The 16,799-nt window shown below is 60.1% G+C and overlaps 2 protein-coding genes across 13 annotated transcripts in view; one reads left to right on the top strand and one right to left on the bottom strand.

The window, feature by feature from the left end:
• UBAP2L (ubiquitin associated protein 2 like) overlaps positions 1-12,634 on the bottom strand; it is a 29,903-nt gene extending 17,269 nt beyond the window's left edge. For 5 of the 12 annotated variants that reach the window (XM_040539239.1, XM_040539240.1, XM_040539244.1 and 2 more), the window contains exons 1-9: positions 12,501-12,634; positions 9,001-9,130; positions 8,042-8,119; positions 7,555-7,665; positions 5,027-5,195; positions 4,641-4,736; positions 3,882-3,927; positions 3,486-3,598; positions 1,958-2,032 (exon numbers count right to left, since the gene is read on the bottom strand). In XM_040539239.1, the coding sequence (XP_040395173.1) occupies positions 1,958-2,032; positions 3,486-3,598; positions 3,882-3,927; positions 4,641-4,736; positions 5,027-5,195; positions 7,555-7,665; positions 8,042-8,119; positions 9,001-9,090 (778 nt within the window). In that variant the 5' untranslated portion in view covers positions 9,091-9,130; positions 12,501-12,634. The remainder of the gene's footprint in view (positions 1-1,957; positions 2,033-3,485; positions 3,599-3,881; positions 3,928-4,640; positions 4,737-5,026; positions 5,196-7,554; positions 7,666-8,041; positions 8,120-9,000; positions 9,131-12,500) is intronic. The other 7 variants (XM_040539246.1, XM_040539248.1, XM_040539249.1 and 4 more) reach the window with 2 other exon arrangements.
• A 61-nt stretch (positions 12,635-12,695) lies between these two features.
• C28H1orf43 (chromosome 28 C1orf43 homolog) lies at positions 12,696-16,167 on the top strand. Its single transcript, XM_040539252.1, has 7 exons — positions 12,696-12,854; positions 13,931-14,032; positions 14,230-14,338; positions 14,610-14,663; positions 14,957-15,123; positions 15,240-15,298; positions 15,596-16,167. The coding sequence occupies exons 1-7, from the start codon at positions 12,786-12,788 to the stop codon at positions 15,792-15,794; spliced, it is 759 nt and encodes a 252-aa protein (XP_040395186.1). The 5' UTR covers positions 12,696-12,785; the 3' UTR covers positions 15,795-16,167.
• Positions 16,168-16,799: the final 632 nt, after the last annotated feature.

The raw sequence follows: 16,799 nt of genomic DNA, 5'->3' as shown, positions 1-16,799 counted from the left end.
TTTTTCTTTTTTTTAACTCAACACAACTTCCCTGGCTCGTGGGAGTCTCGAGGCACACGACCCTTTCCTCCTGGGACAGAAGCACCGGATAGAGTTCAACACACCCAACCCAACACACAGCAGGGGTTAAGGAACAGCCTCCCCCCGTTCCTCAGCCTGGTCGTGCCCTCGCTCACGGGCAGCAGGAAGGCTGCTTTCCAGGCTGCAGGGATCGGAAAATCCCTGCCCGGGAGGGAAGCGGGAGCTGCGGGTTCCTCACCCCGCTGCAGTCCGCGGGGGAGAGCAGGAGGCTCGGAGAGGTCCCAAAGAGTTTGTGCACGGAGCGGAGCGCAGGGCTCGGCTTTAGCTTTGCTCACGTGGGGGGAAAGGAGAAGAAAAGCAAAGCAGCAAGGAAAGCGGGAAGAAATCCTGCAGACGAAGAGCAGCCACCGATGGGGCTTTCCTGGTGGGCATCACCCTGGTGCCAGGCACCCAGGGAGAAGGACGAGGAACAAAAGACCTGCCCGCTCCTGCCATGCTCATGGAATTCTCTGGAAATGCTCCAGGAAGCTCCCTAACCAGCACGGCACGCTTAGCTTTTTGGTTGGTTTGCCCTGAAAGAAGCCGAGCATCTCTCCCCACGCAGCTCTTACCAACGGGGAGAGCAGCAGCGCGGCACTGACACTGCCCCCGCCACTTCGGAGCGTCACCCGAACGGGAACCCCTCCTCCCTGCCCTAAGGGAGCTTCAAGGAGCAGCTGATCTCTTTAAGCTCCTCCAGGCAGGAAAAGAGGGCTTGAAAATAAGATTGTCGTGTTTTTTTAGGCAGAACTTGAGCGTCCCATCGTGCAGCAGAGAAGGGTGTAAGTAATTTAAGCCACGGCGTGCCGCTCGGCAGCACGGTGAACTAAGAGGCTTGCTGCAACCACTGCTGAAAACCAAAATCCCATCGTGTCGTCAAGGGTTTCTTTTTCTAAAGAAAGGAGCAAAGCAGAAGGCTCTGCAGAAGAGTTTTAGCCTGGATTTCCAGACCTCGGGGACCGCAGAAGGGCTGAGGTGGGAAGGGACCTGTGGGTCCAACCCGTGCTCAAGCAGGGCCACCTGGAGCAGGGTGCCCAGGACCACGACCAGAGGAGAAGACATTGGTTAAATGTTTTGAGCCTTCTCGGGGACACTAATGGGATTCGATGGGCTTAATAGGGCCAACTGGATCAGCCCATCGGTCTCTCTTGGCTTCCTATGGCGTAATAGTAAAATAAACTGGCCAGGCACCGAGCAGCTTCGCCATCAAGCATCCTGGTCATCCGAATATCTCGATGGAGATACGATTTAGTAGCTTAGTATCGGTGCTAGGAGGACGGTTGGACTAGGTGATCCTGTAGGTCCTTTCCACCCTTGTGCTTCTACGATTCTATGCAGATAGGTGGCCACCTTCGGCTGCAGGGCAGGTCTGCTCGGGGGCAAGCAGCGTGGCAGTCCGGAGGCAGCCGTAAGCAGAGGTAAAGCGCTGAGACGGTTGAGCAGGACTAATCACCCTCGCAGCAGCGTTTGGAACCTGGGCAGAAACCTAGCGGGGAGGCGAGCGGAGTGACTGCTGCAGAGCGAACTGCGGAGGCAAGGGGACAGCACGGGGAGTACAGCAAGTTATAGCTCTCTGGATGTGAGACAGGCAGGAGAGGGCTGAGCTGCCTCGTGCTTCCCCCGGGGCAGGGTGCTCTGTCGGTGCTGGGGACACAGCGCTGCTGTGGGTGCTGAGAAGCAATGGCTGAAGTCAAAATTTACATAATCCACAAGTATGCAGGTTAACCTCTCCCAATTTACATTCAAGGAGTCAGCATTAGTAAAAGCAGAGTCAGAACAAACGTCAAAATTCATTAAAATGAACAAATTAAGAGAGAAGAATGACATATCCACAGATATTTCAGTTTGTTTTAAAAAAAAAGCTATGAAGTAAAGGTATCCGGGGCAGTTAGTGCACCTGGATGTATCGTACCAGGAGCAGTGTCAAATTTTCGGGGATAATTTGACCCCTCACCCCCAATGAAATCAAGTCCTGAAACAAAAGAAAAGAAAAGAAAAAAGACAACCAGTGAAATTTTGACTTAAATGAAAGAGTTTCATTGCCCCCACGTACATCAGCCACATTGTACCTGTGGATATTGTTAATTCAAAGAGATGCCTGAGGCTACTACAACAGGAACAAAATGACCACACACGACACAGGTGAATGATAAACTTTATGGCTGCGCTGTAACTCTAGAGCAGATCCAAACTGCTGTGTCAGAAACAGTCTTAATTCCAACTCCGACCATGCTCTAAACCACTTTGTTCCGTATTTCCAAAAAACACGGACAGAGACAAGCACACACAGACGTCTGCTCAGACCAGACAGCTCAATTTGCAGCTCACAGCTCTGCTCCTTCTGCTTTTCCCTCCAGAGACACACGTGCCCCCACTGCCCTTAACCAACAGACTCCTATACTACACCCCTCTGGTACTTAGAAATGAAGCCATTTAGCTTTTAGAGTCATCAACAGGATGATCACTCAGTCTGCTAGAGTTTTACGCATCCAGGCCTACTTTCTCCTTTCGGAAAAGCTCTTTTTTCTGGAAAATAAAGTCTAAACTAACAACGTGTAGCAAAAGGGACAGCACTTTGCAGTCCTGTCCTGCTCTTTGCAAAGCTATTAGCTTGTCAGCAAACACAAGAAATATGAAGCCGGCCTAATGCAGCATTAACGTAGAGCTGTGAATGGTTCTAATAACCAAAACGTGATGTTTGAGCACTCGTGTCACGTACAAATGGTTTGCGGTACAAGATTGCTGCGGGGGGGACTCAAACATGCAAGGGCAGGTGGGTGTTTGGAACCACCCAGCAGAGAAGTGCTTGGCTCCAGCAGGGAAGCGATGAAGGTTTCTTTTCGGCTAACTCCTTGTATCAAGGTCTCACCCTACAGCAACCTGAGCAAGATGACCACGAAAATGTGAATGCTCCCCGTACCAAACCCAACATCTGAACTCAGAACAATATTCTCAGGAGGATGCACTGAACATCCAGGGAGCCTGCGTGTGTTTATCACGCTCCTGTCTGTAAAAAGGCTTCTGCAAAGACACAGCACGGTTTCTGCTGGAAAATAGACCTGAGGTGAGTGTCCCTGTGCCTCTGTCAGCAACAGCACACACAAGATCACACCTGAACAACCATCCAGCTCCAAACTTCCAGCACGGTTACCCCTAACAAATGACCTGATGCAGCCTTTATAGTCAGACCTAAAACCTCAAAGATTATTTCACAGGAAACCCAAATACGCGCTGGATACTCCTCAAAGCAAAGGCACCTCCGGATGCAAAGACGCCGAGCGACTGAATTCCAGCTCTGAACCAACAACCTGTTCCACCACCCTCAAGCCTAAGACCTGCCCAGAACCTCCTCAGCACGACTGAAGGGACACAAACCCCACTTTTGATCTAAAAACACAACAGCGACAAGCTGAAAGGCCGCTTACTTGTGCCATCGTCCGGTTCAAAACTGCCAGTGTTGTTCCACGTGTTGTTGTTGCTGTTCCCATAGTTCTCGTCCGTGCTGGCCGGCTCAGCGTAGTCAGCCGGGTTGAAAGTTCTGTACGAAACACAGGGAAGAAAATTTGTTATTCCCTCTTGCTAAACATTTTAAAAACAGCTGATGTTATTTGTGCTGTATTATAGCTAGGAGATTCCCCGAAGACTGCTCTGCTCAGCAGAGGAACGCCCCAGCTACAGCGGCCTTTCCAAATTTAAGTTAGCACGGTGCAGTTTTTGTTTCATTAAAAACAACAACAGAAGACAGAAGAGTGAAGCAAACGGTAGTATTCACGCACAAAGGTTTTATATTTTTTGCTGTGGTGTGTCCCAGCGAAACTTACCCCATGCCTTGGGCAGAAAATCTTCCCCCCCGCCTTCCGGAGCCACCTGTAAAACACACACACGCACTGCTGAGCATCTCTCTTGGCTCTGCGCCACTGGGAGAAGAAACATTTGAACAACATATGGAGTTCTGATGCCCAAAATATAAAGCGTTGAGGATCGTCCCGAGTAGATGGGATCTCCAGCAGCGGCTTCATGTGTACATGAATGACCTCAGCTGGCTGGCAGTGTAATTAGTGATGCACGATTCCAGGCTCAGATGGGGTTTCCAGCTGGCACGAAGCATAAATACCGGACCCCAGGTTCTGATTTCTGTACTGTGTCCTCGGCAACAATTCCTGAGCAGCACGGATTTGGGGGAAAAATGAATTTCTGCCACTGAGTCTTTAAAAACCAAGCCAAGTGTTTGCACAGCACTGGTGCTGAGAGACACATGCGCAGGGACGGGGCAGATCCAGGTGCTGTCGCTAACAAGCAGCCTGCCCGCCTGCCAACAGGCTCCTAGGTCTTCTGGTATCCCAGCTCTGTAGGATAAAGCCGGGCTCAGTTCACCTCCCCGGGTGGGACACAAGAACTAGTCACTGTTTCTACCATGCTTAAAAGGGGAAGCAAGGCGTAGGCACTAGGCCTAACCCTGAGAACAAAAATCAAGTGCTTCTTTTCGGCTTGCCGATTCCTCTGATAGAGGCACGGCACAGAGGAGCCGCGCTGACACCGTTCTTCTCCTCCCACCCCCTGACCCGAAGCCCAGCACGTACCTCGGCCTCGGCCACGTCCCCGTCTCCCTCGTTCTGTGCCTCTTCCAGAAGAGCCTCCACTCTTGCCACCGTCCAGTCCGTTCTCCTGGCCCCGAACTGAAAGAGAACAAGGCAAAGAAACCTTCAGGATTCCTCCTGCTTTAGGGAGGATACCAGAACAGACGTCAGGCACTGAAGCGTGGTGGCTGTGCAGGAGACCACGCTGCCAAACGCTCCCGGAACTTTTCTTTAACCGGCGATGCCGGGCGCAGCACCCAAGGGTGCATCTCAGGTAGGGGAGCACCAAACGGGTCGCCACACACACAAGGCTGATTCTCCTCAAAGCCGTGTCTGCCCAAGCAGCTTTACTGGTAGGTACTGGGTGTTAGTAAAGGGCCGGTCCGTACACTCTCTTCCACGGCTGGCACCTCGCCCCCGCCTCGGCGGCCCGCCACGTCGTCTGCTGAAATCCCGATCCCTCTCCCGGTTTTCTTTGCTTTCTTCACTGGGCTCTGTCTGTCCGCTCTCCTTCTGTCCTTGGACACCCTTCTTCTTCCCGACCATTTCCCAGGAATGCTGAAGGTTTGCAAAGGGGAGAGCAGTTAATCACAGGCTGACCAGCGCTGGATGCAACGTACACACATGCTTAATCAGGCTACAAAGAACATAACTCCGGCAAATAAATTGTTTCCAGCCTAATTTTATTGGGAAAGACCGTCTGCCAACACCAGGGTGCTCGTACAGCCGGCTGGGATGCCAGAGGAGGTACGAGAAGATGGCTCCTTCTATTTCTGCAATGATCCTTGGACCTCTGAAACAAAGCCTGGAAGCTTTGCCCTGTTCAGTGGGAACAAGGCTGGCACTTCACACAGGTCACTGCTTTGGGGGAGCTCCCGCAATAACCGGGTAAATATTCCAAAGTGCCCTGCAGTCAACGTTTCAGGGTGAGTTATTCTCCCAAAAGCAGCTGTCTAAGAAAACCCCTCCCTGACCAGCAGATCCCACGGAGGAGAGTATCAGAGTTTATCCACAGGCAAGTTCAACTCATCCCAAGTTGGGCTGTAAAAAGTTGAGCACGCCTCCAGCTCACTGTTCTAAGCCCACACGGGTTTGTTTTATGACAGTCTGCAATGGTTTCATATTCTTAAACTGATGCTGCACACTGTTAGAATAATTAAAAATAGTCACAAGTCATCGACAAGCACCTGAAAACATAACTGGCAGATAAACAAACAGCTGGGTTTGGATGGCAACATGCAGGGACAGTAACGAAAAACCTTAGAGGCACAAACTGCCTTCAAACCAAGGGCTTCTCAAGTCTCTCTCCATGGGTATCTGGCTCAGAAAGAAATTCAGGAAAACGTTTACTTGGAATACTGCAATTTTAAGCAGAGTCTAACTTAACGTGAAGATCGTGCTGGCTCCTCTCCCGTTTGAAATACAGTAAATTATGAGTAACTAGCTCAGCAGGTGAGCGTTTGAGCCATTAACAAGCCTGTCCCTTACCAGAAACCCCTTTCAGGGGACTGCTGCCCCAGCTGAACCCAGCCCAGAAGCAGCTCCGAGAGGCTGCCGGCGCTCGTGCTGCAGGTAGCAGCCCGCAGGCCCCCCAGGGCACTGGAGGCTGAAGAAGTGGCAGCCACTCGAGGGCTCTGCTCTGCCACCACCACCCCTGCCTCTACAAATCTTCCGCAGCGAGCGTGCCTTGCCCTGCATCTCGCGCTGCTGGGGGCTTCAGCTGCTCGAATAAAGGAGACGCCGCGGCTTGCTGCGCGCTACCCCGAGCGCTATTTTCGTGAGCAATGTGTTCATCTAGGAAAAGTAACTGCTGCCATAGCAGGGGTTTGGCGTTTAACTGGAAGCCGCCGGTTACAAGGGACGTGGAGGAAAATACAGTCAGAGCAGAGCTTTGCCTCAGCGATGCACATTCATGTCACCCCCCTTCCTAAAAGGGTTTTCCAACAGCTGTTTTGTTCAGTTATCAATGGAAAGGGCTCTCTGAAGGCAAGGCAAGAATCCTCACGTGCACCACATCGAACTTGGCCGCTGCCAGAGCTAGCAGAGCACCTGATGTTGGGAAGCAGCTGCCTTAGACAATACAGAGCTGTCCACAGAATCACAGAATCCCAAGCCATCCATCTACCTCATGGCTAATAAAGAGGGGAAAAAAAGAGCTGGTGTGTGACATTTGGAAGCGTTAGCTACAGCCTCAGCTTTGCACGCAGAGTTCGGCTGGCTCCGTCCGATCTCGGTGTGCTGGGGGATCTGTTCAGCAGCGGTGGGGAAGGGTCTGAGGCTCGGCGGCTTTCTGCTGGTTTGTAGCAGAATTTGTGTCTGCTGCCCTCGCCACAGCCCGCACGCCTCGTGGAGGAGCTCCCACTTGTTCACAGAGCTCACCTTGGCTCACCTAACTCGACAGAAAACACTGCTGGCACAGAAGGGGCAAAAAGACCCGAAAATGTGCGGCACGGGCAGTGGAAAATCAGCAAATCGCTGAGGACGGGGAGGGAACATTTAGGGCCGGAGAAACAAAAGTGCCAAAGTAACAGAAAGGAACCACCGCTGCCACACCTGCCCTTCACCACAAGTCCCTCAGCCCTCGGGAGAAAAGAGAAGTTACTTCCCGCTCACGGCAGTGTGAAAGCTTTGCCACCAGGACGCTGGCATCTGCACAACTGCTCGGATTCAGAAGGAATAGGAAGTAAATCGATTTATCACATTTTCCCCTCTATTTCCCTATTCCAGGCTGGCCATGCTCCTGTTTTCTGCAAACCTATGGCGTTAAGAAGCCCGGAGATAACCACACTTCCCATGCTACTCGTGTAACTAGTGAGTCATTTTGGCTTGTTATCTGCAGGTACAGTAGTACGTCTCGTCTCCAAAAAGGCAGTCACACCAAACTAGGCCTCACCAGATTTACAGGACCCAATCCTACCGTGTCCGGATTGCCCTCCAGCAGCACGTTGATGGCTCTGTTAACATCCCCGTTGCAGTCGTGCAGAGCAATCACACACTCATCCTGGTTCTTGCCTGTGATGTCGATCAGCTGTAGGAGAGACACCGCCACAGTCAGCGCGTTCCCAACCAAGAAAGCACCAACATCCCCTCGGCTCTCTTACGAGGCCAGCAAACTGCATCCCAAAACAGAAAGCGTCTGAAGGAACAATGGGGTTTGGCAGTCTTGCCAGCCTCCCCAGCTTAATTATGCCCCCGAACGAGAAGCAAATCCCCAGAACCGAGGGTGGGAATTTCTGAGTCACCGAGTTTCACCACAACCTAGCCTCCCAGCGCCGTGCCTCGGGATGCTGCTGAGCCTTGTGCTTTGGGGCTGAAGACAGCAGGCACGCGAGGCTTTGAAAATCACGGTGGCCTAAAGAAGCCCAGGGAGCAGCCTCCTGCCCTGCCCCAGGGTTTGCACTCACTTGTTTCACCTTCTCCTCAAAGTCAGCGTCGTTGTGGTCCGAAATCATCTGTGCAAGTCGGATCTGTTCCGCAGTGGCCTGAGGAGATGGAACATCAAAAGAGAGCGGGGTTAGCGTGGCACACCTCGCACTCGCCCTCCTCCGAAGGTCGTGCCGCTCCCGAGGACGCTGGAAAAGAACCGACGCGATGAGGAAGAGGCGCAAACGAGGGCCGGGAAGAGGCAAGCTTCAGAAAGCAAGGCAGAGAGAAGAGAAGCGAGGGCGGGGAGTCTAGGAGAAAGGGAAACACCGCCGGGCGACCCGTCTGCAACGGGTGAGCCCAAGCCACCGAACCTAACTCCACCTTGAGGCAGCCCTCAGCACCACCAGGACATCGAGACAAGCTGCAGACGGCTTCACGGCCGCCTGCGTTTGGTAAAACAAACGGGGCACAGCCGGAGGGAATCACAGAACTGTAGGGGTTGGAAGGGACCTCGAGAGATCATCGGGTCCAACCCCCGTGCAAAAGCAGGATCCCTAGAGCAGGCCGCCCAGGTAGGCGTCCGGACGGGCCTCGAATATCTCCAGAGAAGGAGACCCCACAACCTCCCTGGGCAGCCTGTCCCAGTGCTCCGTCACCCTCACCGGGAAGAAGTTGGTGCGGAACCTCCTGGGCTCCATTTTGTGGCCATCGCCCCTTGTCCTGTCCCACTAACCACTGAGAAGAGGTTGGCCAAACCCCTCCGTCTCCCACACTTCAGGTATTTGTAAACACGTTTACAAATGTTTACAAAGCCAGGGAAGGCAGCACCCCGCCGGCACAGGCTCCCAGGCGGAGGCGCCCGCCCGCCCTGCCTCCGGGAGCGCCCCGCGGCTCGCAGGGAGCGCTGTCGGCCTTTGTTGGGCCAAGCCCAGCGCCCGGCCGGGAGCGCCAGGTCTCCACCTCCACGCCAGCTGGTTTCCAAGGACGCTCCCCTTACCTGCGGCCGCTGCTTGTGCTGTGTCTGGCTCTGTGTCTGTGTCTGCTCCCAGTTCCCCCGGGCTCGGTTAGTGCCCACCGATGTCATCATTTACAGTATATACAAATAACAGTATTTACAAGGTAGAGCTCTGCGGTGGGGCGGGGGAGAAGAGAGAACAGGCTGTTAGAAACTGAAAACACAAGGCAGCACCGAGACTGAGCGACCGAGCGAGGCAGTCGGCACGGCCCCACCCTCCCGACGCTTCCCCAAAACCGCTGCGTGCCCGGGGCTGCCGCGGGCTCCTGCGGCCGGCCCCGCCACCGAGCGCCCCGCGTCGAACGCGGCCGCCGCTGCGCCCCGTCTGCAGCCCAGCGAGCGGCCGGGACCGGGGAGAGGAGCCCCGTGGCAAGGGTTCAGCCACTCGCCGCCAGAAGACGCGGGCGAGCGGGCACGGGGTCGCCAACTACAGCGAGGAGCGCTGCGAAAAGCTCTCGAGAAGCTTCTCTTTGAGAGCGAACATCTCCGAGCCTCAGGTGTGCCGGCTGAGCGCCCGGAGCTCTCCTCTCTCCTGGCTTGACTTCGGTGCAGAGGAAGCAAAAACCTGCCGGCAAAAGGTGCCGCCGCAGGTTTGGGGGGTTTGTTTTTAAAGGAAGACGATCCCGGTAGAACCAACCGTTTTCTCTTATTTCAATTGTTCCCCAGACCTAGGAACATCACGTTTTTCTTCTACCGAGTATTCTGAAGTTACCCAAAAAACGAACTCAGTGCCGACACGGAATAACAGCGAGTAACGCTGCTGGGGAGCTGCTTGAGGCCAAAAATCCCCGCAGGAGCCGAGGCCGTGGAGCACCCCTAGGAAGTGAAGTTTTACAGTCGCACGCCCCGGGTGTGGAGGAAGGAATCCCACACAGCGAAGGGCTTTATCCTGCCCATGATCTCCCCAAAGCAAGGAGCACCAGGTACATCCCGAGGCGCTCGGCAGGCCTCGCTGCCTCTGAGACCCTGAAATCTAAATAATTGCCGGCCCCACACCGCTGGGGTTTGCTGGTAACGCCGCCGAGCCCTCCTCCGAAGCAACAGGTTCTGCTCCAGCTGCTGCTCCGAGGCCTGGGGCAGAGGAAGGGGCCGCGGGAGGAGACCCGAGCAAGGAAACGCAGCCTGCAGGGCGCAACCCGAAGCCCTCCTCGTCACCATCACCGCAGAGCAGGACCCAGGGCGCAGGAGGGAAAAGTGGAAAAGCCGCGACAGCCAACGGCCCTGCGAGACCCGGGGAATCGGAAGTCTGCGAGCGCAGAGCAGCGGGGCTGGGGGCCCTTTCCAGCAGAGCTCAGGGACCCCACGTCACCTCCGCGCCGTGGCAGACCCCCTCCGGCTCACGCCAGCGCCTCGCGCCGCTCATGTGGGGCTTCCAAGCGCTCCACTGCTTCCCCCAAAGGCCGCCCTTCGGGGGTGCCCGCGCCTCGTGGCACCGCAAGAACGGAGCTTTCTGGTCACACACCTCCAGGTTTTAGGACCGGGAGGGAACCCACGCCGCCTCTGGGGCCAGCAGGAGCGGCTGGGCGCACCCCGCAGCCGGCGTTTCGCCAGGGGCTCCGAGCCCCAGCACCCCCCACAACCAATGCCGCCGCGGCCACGCAGCGCTGCCTCCCGCGCTCCTTCCCCACGGAATTTCTGCTCGCTCCCCATGGCCCCGTCTCGCCCAGCCCCACGTATTTCACACGCACACGAGCCGCCCCGTTAAACCCATCTGGCAGCGGGGCCGCGGGCCCGGGGGGGGGAACGACGCTGCGTGCCCGCAGTAACTCAATCTGCGGCTCCACGGCAGGCTGCCATCCCCAACCCTCGAGCAGCGCCGGGCATTGTTCGACAGCCGCCGCGCTCTGCTCGGTTTTGGTGACCATTAAAGCATTTTTTAGGTGTAAAAACCACCAGAGAAAGAGCCACGGCAGAAGCACCAGCAGGCCTGGATGCTGCAGAGACCTCCAGGTGAGCGCGCGGCGCCCTGCAGACGGGGGTTTGCCTGCTGGGACTTCATCCCTCCAGCAGGGAGCTTTGGTGCAGCTCCCGGGCAGTATTTAAACGCAAACATCAGCCCCGACGTTGGCTCCACACCTGGGCTGGCCGTGCACGCGTAACGACGAGCCTAACAGCTGGCTTAGAGCGGCGTTTATCGAGCGTTTTGCCTCTTTTTGTTAAAAAAGGAATAAAAAAACGCGTATGTGCGGCAAGAGGGACGTAACGGAGGGGCACGGCCAGCTAACCGCAGGACACCCGCGGCCGAGGGGCCGCGTTACGCCCGGCCAGCTCCACGCCACGAGGACAGCGATGCGTTCGCCGGGGTTGACGGAGAAGGAGAAGCGTCACGGCCGCAGGTCGCAGCGCCTCGGCTTCGCGGGGCTGCCGGGGAAGCCAACGCGCCCGGGGGTCGCCCGCGGTCCTTGCAGACCCCCCCCCGCGCCTGCAGGGCCCGGGGCAGGAGGGGTGCCGGGCCCCGCGGGACGCGAGGCGTCGAATGAAGCATCGGAAGAAGAGGTGATGCGCGCACGGGGCGCAGCCGAGCTCTTTATTGGGGCTCTGGGGCGAGGTACAGCACCACGGCGGGGCTCCGCGGCCCCGCTCAGCACCCCCCGGCCCGCGCCCAGCACCGCTCCCCTCCTCTGCTGGCACCAGGAACCCGCGGCCTCTCCCCCCCCCCCCGGTAACGGGCACGTGCGGCAGGGCCGGCGGGGGGCAGGGCTCCGGGGGGCTCTGCCCGCGGCGTGGGGCGGGCCGGGAGCACCCGAGGGAGGCGGGCACCGGGGGGGGGGGGGGGTGGCGGCTCGGGGGCTCCCGCCCGGTGCTGCCGCGGTGCCGGGGCCCGCACGGGCGGCGGGGGGAGGCACCGGGGGGGTGACGGGTTGCACCGCGGGGGTGGCGGGGAGGCACCGGGGGGCGATCGGGGCTACCGGGGGCGTCTCGGGGCCGCGCCCTGCCCACGCCCCGCGGCTCCGCGCCCCCCCCCCTCCGGGGTTCGGGGCCCTTTGTTCGGAGCCCCGGTACCGGGCCCGGCCGGCGGGGGGAGGCAGCCCGGGGCCGCCCCATTGTTAGCGCCGCGCCGCGGGGCGGCCGCTGAGGGCCCGGTGGCGGCGGACAATGGGGCCCGGCGGGGCGGCTCCGTTCCCGTTCCCCCCCCCCCCCCCAAAGCAGCGCGGCGCCAGGCCGGGCCCGCTTCCGCCCTCATGGCGGCGGCCGCCATTCCCCGCCCGGCCTCACCTGCGGCGGGCCCGGCCCGGTGCGGCGCGGCCCGGCGCGGTGCGGTGCGGCCGGGCCCTGCAGGCCGCGAGGCGCCCGGTAACGGGGGGGGGGGGGGGGAAGGGGGGGGGCGGAGGGGGGGGTGAGTAAGGGAGGGGGGAGGGGGGGGAGCGCCCCGGGGAGGGGGGGGGGCGGGGGGCGCGGGGAGGGGAGGGGGGAGCGGGGAGGGGGGGGGCGGGATTTAAAGGGGCCGCGCGCCGCCCGCCGCCCCGCGCAGCCAACTTTACCTGGGTCGCCGCCGCACTGACAAGCACCCAGCGGCGCCCGCCCCCATCACGTGACGCGGGCCGCGGAGCTTTCGGGAGGGGGGAGGCGTGGCCGGCGCCGGCTTCGGCCCACGTGACGCGGAGGGAAGGGAGCGAGGGCGCGGGGAGGCTTCTACCCCCCCCCCTTCCCCCCCCCCCCGCCTCTCCCCGCAGGGTCACGTGCGGGAGGAGCGGCGGCGTCACGTGGAGGGGGCGCGGGGAGGCTTCGGCGGGCGCCATGTTGTGCGGCCCCGGGCCGGGCCGGGGATGGCGGGGGCCGGCAGCAACTGGCTCTCGGGGGTCAACGTGGTGCTCGTCATGGCCTACGGCAGCCTGGTGAGGGCGGCGGGCACCGGGGGTGTGGGGGGGGGCCGTGGGCCCGGTGCCGGGGGGGCGTGGGGCCCGTGGGGCCCGTCACGGGGTGTCGGTGGGGCCCGGAGGCCCCGGTGCTCGGTCCCCGTGGGGCCCGCACCCGGTGTCTGGGGATCCCCGTGGGGCCCGGCACCGAGTGTCTGTGAGGCCGGACGCCGGGTCCCCGTGGATCCCCGTGAGGCCCGGTACCGGCTGTTCGTGAGTCCGCGTGGGCCCCGGGTCCCGTGGGTCCTGTCACCCGGCGTCGGTGGGGCCCGTAGGTCCCAGTCCCCGTGGGGCCCGCACCCGGTGTCTGGGGGTCCCCGTGAGGCCCCGCACCGAGCGTCCGTGGATCCCCGTGGGGCCGGGCACCGGGTGTTCGTGGGTCCCGTCACCCGGTGCCCGTGGGGCCCGTAGGTCCCGGTGCTCGGTCCCCGTGGGGCAGGCACCCGGTGTCCGGGGGTCCCCTTGGTCTGGGCACCGGGCTGTTTGGGGGTCCCCGTAGGGCTGGGCACAGGTATCTGGGGATCCCCGTGGGGCCCGGTACCGAGTGTCTGTGGGGCCGGGCACCGGGTCCCCATGGGGCCAGGTACCGGGTGTTTGTGGGGCCGCGTGGGTCCCGGTCCCTGTGGATTCCTGTGGGTCCTGTCACCCGGTCCCTGTGGGGCCAGTAACCCGGTGTGTGCGGGGCCCTGTGGGTCCTGTCCCCCGGTCCCTGGTGGGGGTGGGCCCCAGTACTGCGCGGGGCTCCCGTGGGACGCATCCTGGGGGGTCTCTGGGGAGCAGGCATGGGGTCCTCGTGGGGCTGGGCTGGGGGGCCTGTAGGGTCCTGCACGGCTCCGGCCCCGCAGCGTCTGTGGGGCAGGGGGAGGACGTGAGTTGGGGCCTCTGCAGTCAGTGGGGGGGTGCTTGTGGGGCTGTCCCGGGTGTCCGTGGGGCTCCGGGTGGGCTGAGCGGGGTCCTGAGACCGCTGGGGTTTGGGGGAGGGTGTGGGGCTGGTTGTGGGGTGTCCGGGGGCGCAGCTGGGTGCGCTGACCGCCTGTCCCCCCGGCGGGGTCTAGGTCTTCGTGCTGCTGTTCATCTTCGTGAAACGCCAGATCATGCGCTTCGCCATGAAGTCCCGCCGCGGCCCTCACGTGCCTGTGGGACAGCACGCGCCCAAGGTTGGTGCCGGGGTTGGGGGCATCCCTGCAGGGGTCTGCTCCGAAACGGCATCGCCGGGAGCCGCTGAGGGATGGGTTTCCCCCTGCTTTACACCAGAAAGCCCTCAGGATTTGCCTATAATCATCCTTAGAATCCTACTGAAAAAGTGAGTGCTCTAAATTCTTTGTGTTTTTTTTCTTTTTTTTCTGCTCTGCAGGATTTAAAGGAAGAAATCGACATTCGGCTGTCACGGGTGCAAGACATCAAGTACGAGCCCCGGCTGTTAGCTGAGGACGACAGCAGACTTCTGCAGCTGGAGACACAAGGTACCCCCTCGCTGGACGAGAGCTGGAGGACACCAGGGACACCACCCGGCCTTGTTCTGCCGCGGCGGCCTCTGTCCGCCTGCGGCGGTCGCTCCCCGGGGGCTGAGCTGCATCGCGCATCGCTGGCCTCTCCTTGGTGCTGCCATCGCGACCCCGCGTTTGGCTGGCTGATCGGAGATGGTGTCTCTGCGCCCTGCTCCCGTCCGCTCTCCCCACCTCCCTTTTGCTGCCGAGTCGTGCAGAGCTTTCAGTTTGGGTTTTCTCTTTCCAGGCTGCTATAACTACCTGTACAGGATGAAGGCGCTGGATGCAATTAGGACATCTGGTAAGCGAGTGCACGGTGGGAGGGAAAGAGAGGGGAGAGAGTGCGTGTAGGAAATAAGGGCGTGCGTTGGGCAGCGGTCCCGTGGTAACGCACGGCTCTTTGGGGAGCAGCAGTCACTAAATCCCCCCAGGGCTGGCTGCCTGAGGGCCGGCTCCGCTCCCATGTTGGAAGCAATCGGCAAATGGAGGCAGTGGAAGCGGTGGGAAGCTTCGTTAGCTCGTCTCACTTTGTGGGCGAACACAAGCGTTTGACCTGTCCTTCAGACGGTGGTGTTGTGCCTTCTTGTTTCCTAGAAATACCATTTCACGCGGACGGCAGATACCCAAAGTCTTTAATAGGGAAGAACTTCTGTGCCTACCTGCTGGAGCTGAGGAATTCCAGCGCCTCCTTCAAAGGCATCCGCAAAGCCTTGATCGACACCTTGCTGGACGGGTACGAGAGCGCCCGCTACGGCACTGGGGTAAGCGCCGGGCCCCGCGGGGGCTGCTCCTGCCCCCCGGCCTGCTGGGCTGGCAGGGCTGGGATCGCGCAGTTCCCTCGGCCAGGCTTTGCAGGGTCTTTTCTGTTTGCGTCCAGGTCTTTGGGAAACCAGAATATCTGAAGTACCAGGATGCTCTGAACGAGCTGGCAAACATGTGAGTGTTTCTGTCCGGCGTGTGGCTGCTGGGGGACGGTGTTGGCTTCTTGGGCCTCGGCGGCCTGTCGTGGAGGCGTGAGCAAAGATGGGCTTTGGGGCAGAAAGCCAGCCTCTGAGAAGCAGGCTGTTCACGCCAGTCTGTGCTTCCAGGTTTGGTTATTCTTTGCAGCCTGTCTCTTGATGCATTTTGGGGTCGTTGCTAGGTCGCATCCACATTCCTGCTCGCGCCTTTGAGCCAGGGACTCTGGGGAGGGGCCGCATCCTTCCCCTGCCGTGATGGTGCCTCTCTCTGCAGGACCAAGGCCCGGGGAGGCAGCAGCCAGCGGCAGCACCAGTCAGCAGCCAAGGACCTCACTCTCTCCCCCGAAGTCTCCAACCCTGCCACCATCCAGGTCACCTACCTGCCTTCCAGCCAGAAGAGCAAACGTGCCAAACACTTCCTGGAGCTGAAGAGCTTCAAGGACAACTACAACACGCTGGAGAGCACCCTGTGAGCGGGGCGGGGAGCGCTGCTCCGGGGACCTGCCGAGAGCAGAGCCCCTTGCTGGGTGCAGCTTAGTGTCCTGGGCGAGTTTTAGCCGCGGGTCAGCGCGCAGGCGGCGCTGGGAGGAAGCGGCCACGCTCTTGGGCCTCCCTCTTGCACGACGTCGGATATAAGAGCTCAGCGGAGGCTCCGTTTCAGCTGGTGGAGCTCACCCCGCGCCGGGAGCCCGTTTCAAAGCACTGTGCCCGCCCGCCAAACCCGGCGGGGATCGGCCCCTGCGGCCCCCCTGCGTCAGGCTTGGGCGCGCTGCGGGCGTTGTTCTGGCTTGGAGGCCAGCAGCGCCTCGGAGCCCCGGCCCTGTGAATAAACTCTGGTTAGCTTTAGCTTATTTATAAAAGACATCCCCCCAGCCAGCGCTCTCTTCCACCTCTCCTCTTCCCCGTGGTGGCCAGCAGGGGCTGATGCTGGCTCTCCGTCCTGTCTGTGTTGAGCTCAGGCTTCGGAGCCGCTCGTCTCTTCTCTCCAAAGACCAATGAAACGTTTTCCCCGTGGCACCATCGCTGCTCTCGGCCGGGTGTGCACCAGGGGCCTGGACGGAGTGTAAATAGTTTGGCGGGCAGTCCTCCCCGCGGCGGGCGAGGTGCCTCTTGGGGCTGCGGTTTCCGTCCTGCGGCTGGGCGTTCGGGGACGTCTCGGGCAGACAAATACCAGCTTCAAACGTCCTGTCTGCCCTGCCGGGGGGTTCCTCCCGCTCTCACCAGCGCCTCGTATGCCAGTGGCCACCGAGCCCAGGGGAAGGGGCTGCTGGCGGCGGGGGGAGCCCAGCTCGGGGCTGGAGCTCGCAGCCCCTGGCTCGATGTCGGCGTCCTGCCGGCAGCGCCCGCTGCTCACCGCAGCGCGTGGGGCAGGAGCTGTGCCCCTTCCCCGGGCCTCTGCACTCTTTTTAATTGCTGTTTAATAAAAACAACAGTTACCCCGAGCTGGATGCGTGCCACGGGCCTCTGGCTGCCGGGAG

Source organism: Cygnus olor, chromosome 28 (assembly GCF_009769625.2).
Source record: "Cygnus olor isolate bCygOlo1 chromosome 28, bCygOlo1.pri.v2, whole genome shotgun sequence".
In the NCBI taxonomy this organism is placed as follows: Eukaryota; Metazoa; Chordata; class Aves; order Anseriformes; family Anatidae; genus Cygnus; species Cygnus olor.
Note: the sequence above shows the minus strand (reverse complement) of the source record. Positions and strands in the feature narration are given on the sequence as shown.

Bases quoted from the DNA above. Each gene is read 5' to 3' on its own strand.
- C28H1orf43 (XM_040539252.1), top strand. From the start codon at position 12,786: ATGGCGGGGGCCGGCAGCAACTGGCTCTCGGGGGTCAACGTGGTGCTC. The intron at 14,339-14,609 runs GTACCCCCTCGC...TTCTCTTTCCAG, and splicing joins TCTGCAGCTGGAGACACAAG to GCTGCTATAACTACCTGTAC. The intron at 15,299-15,595 runs GTGAGTGTTTCT...CTCTCTCTGCAG, and splicing joins CTGAACGAGCTGGCAAACAT to GACCAAGGCCCGGGGAGGCA.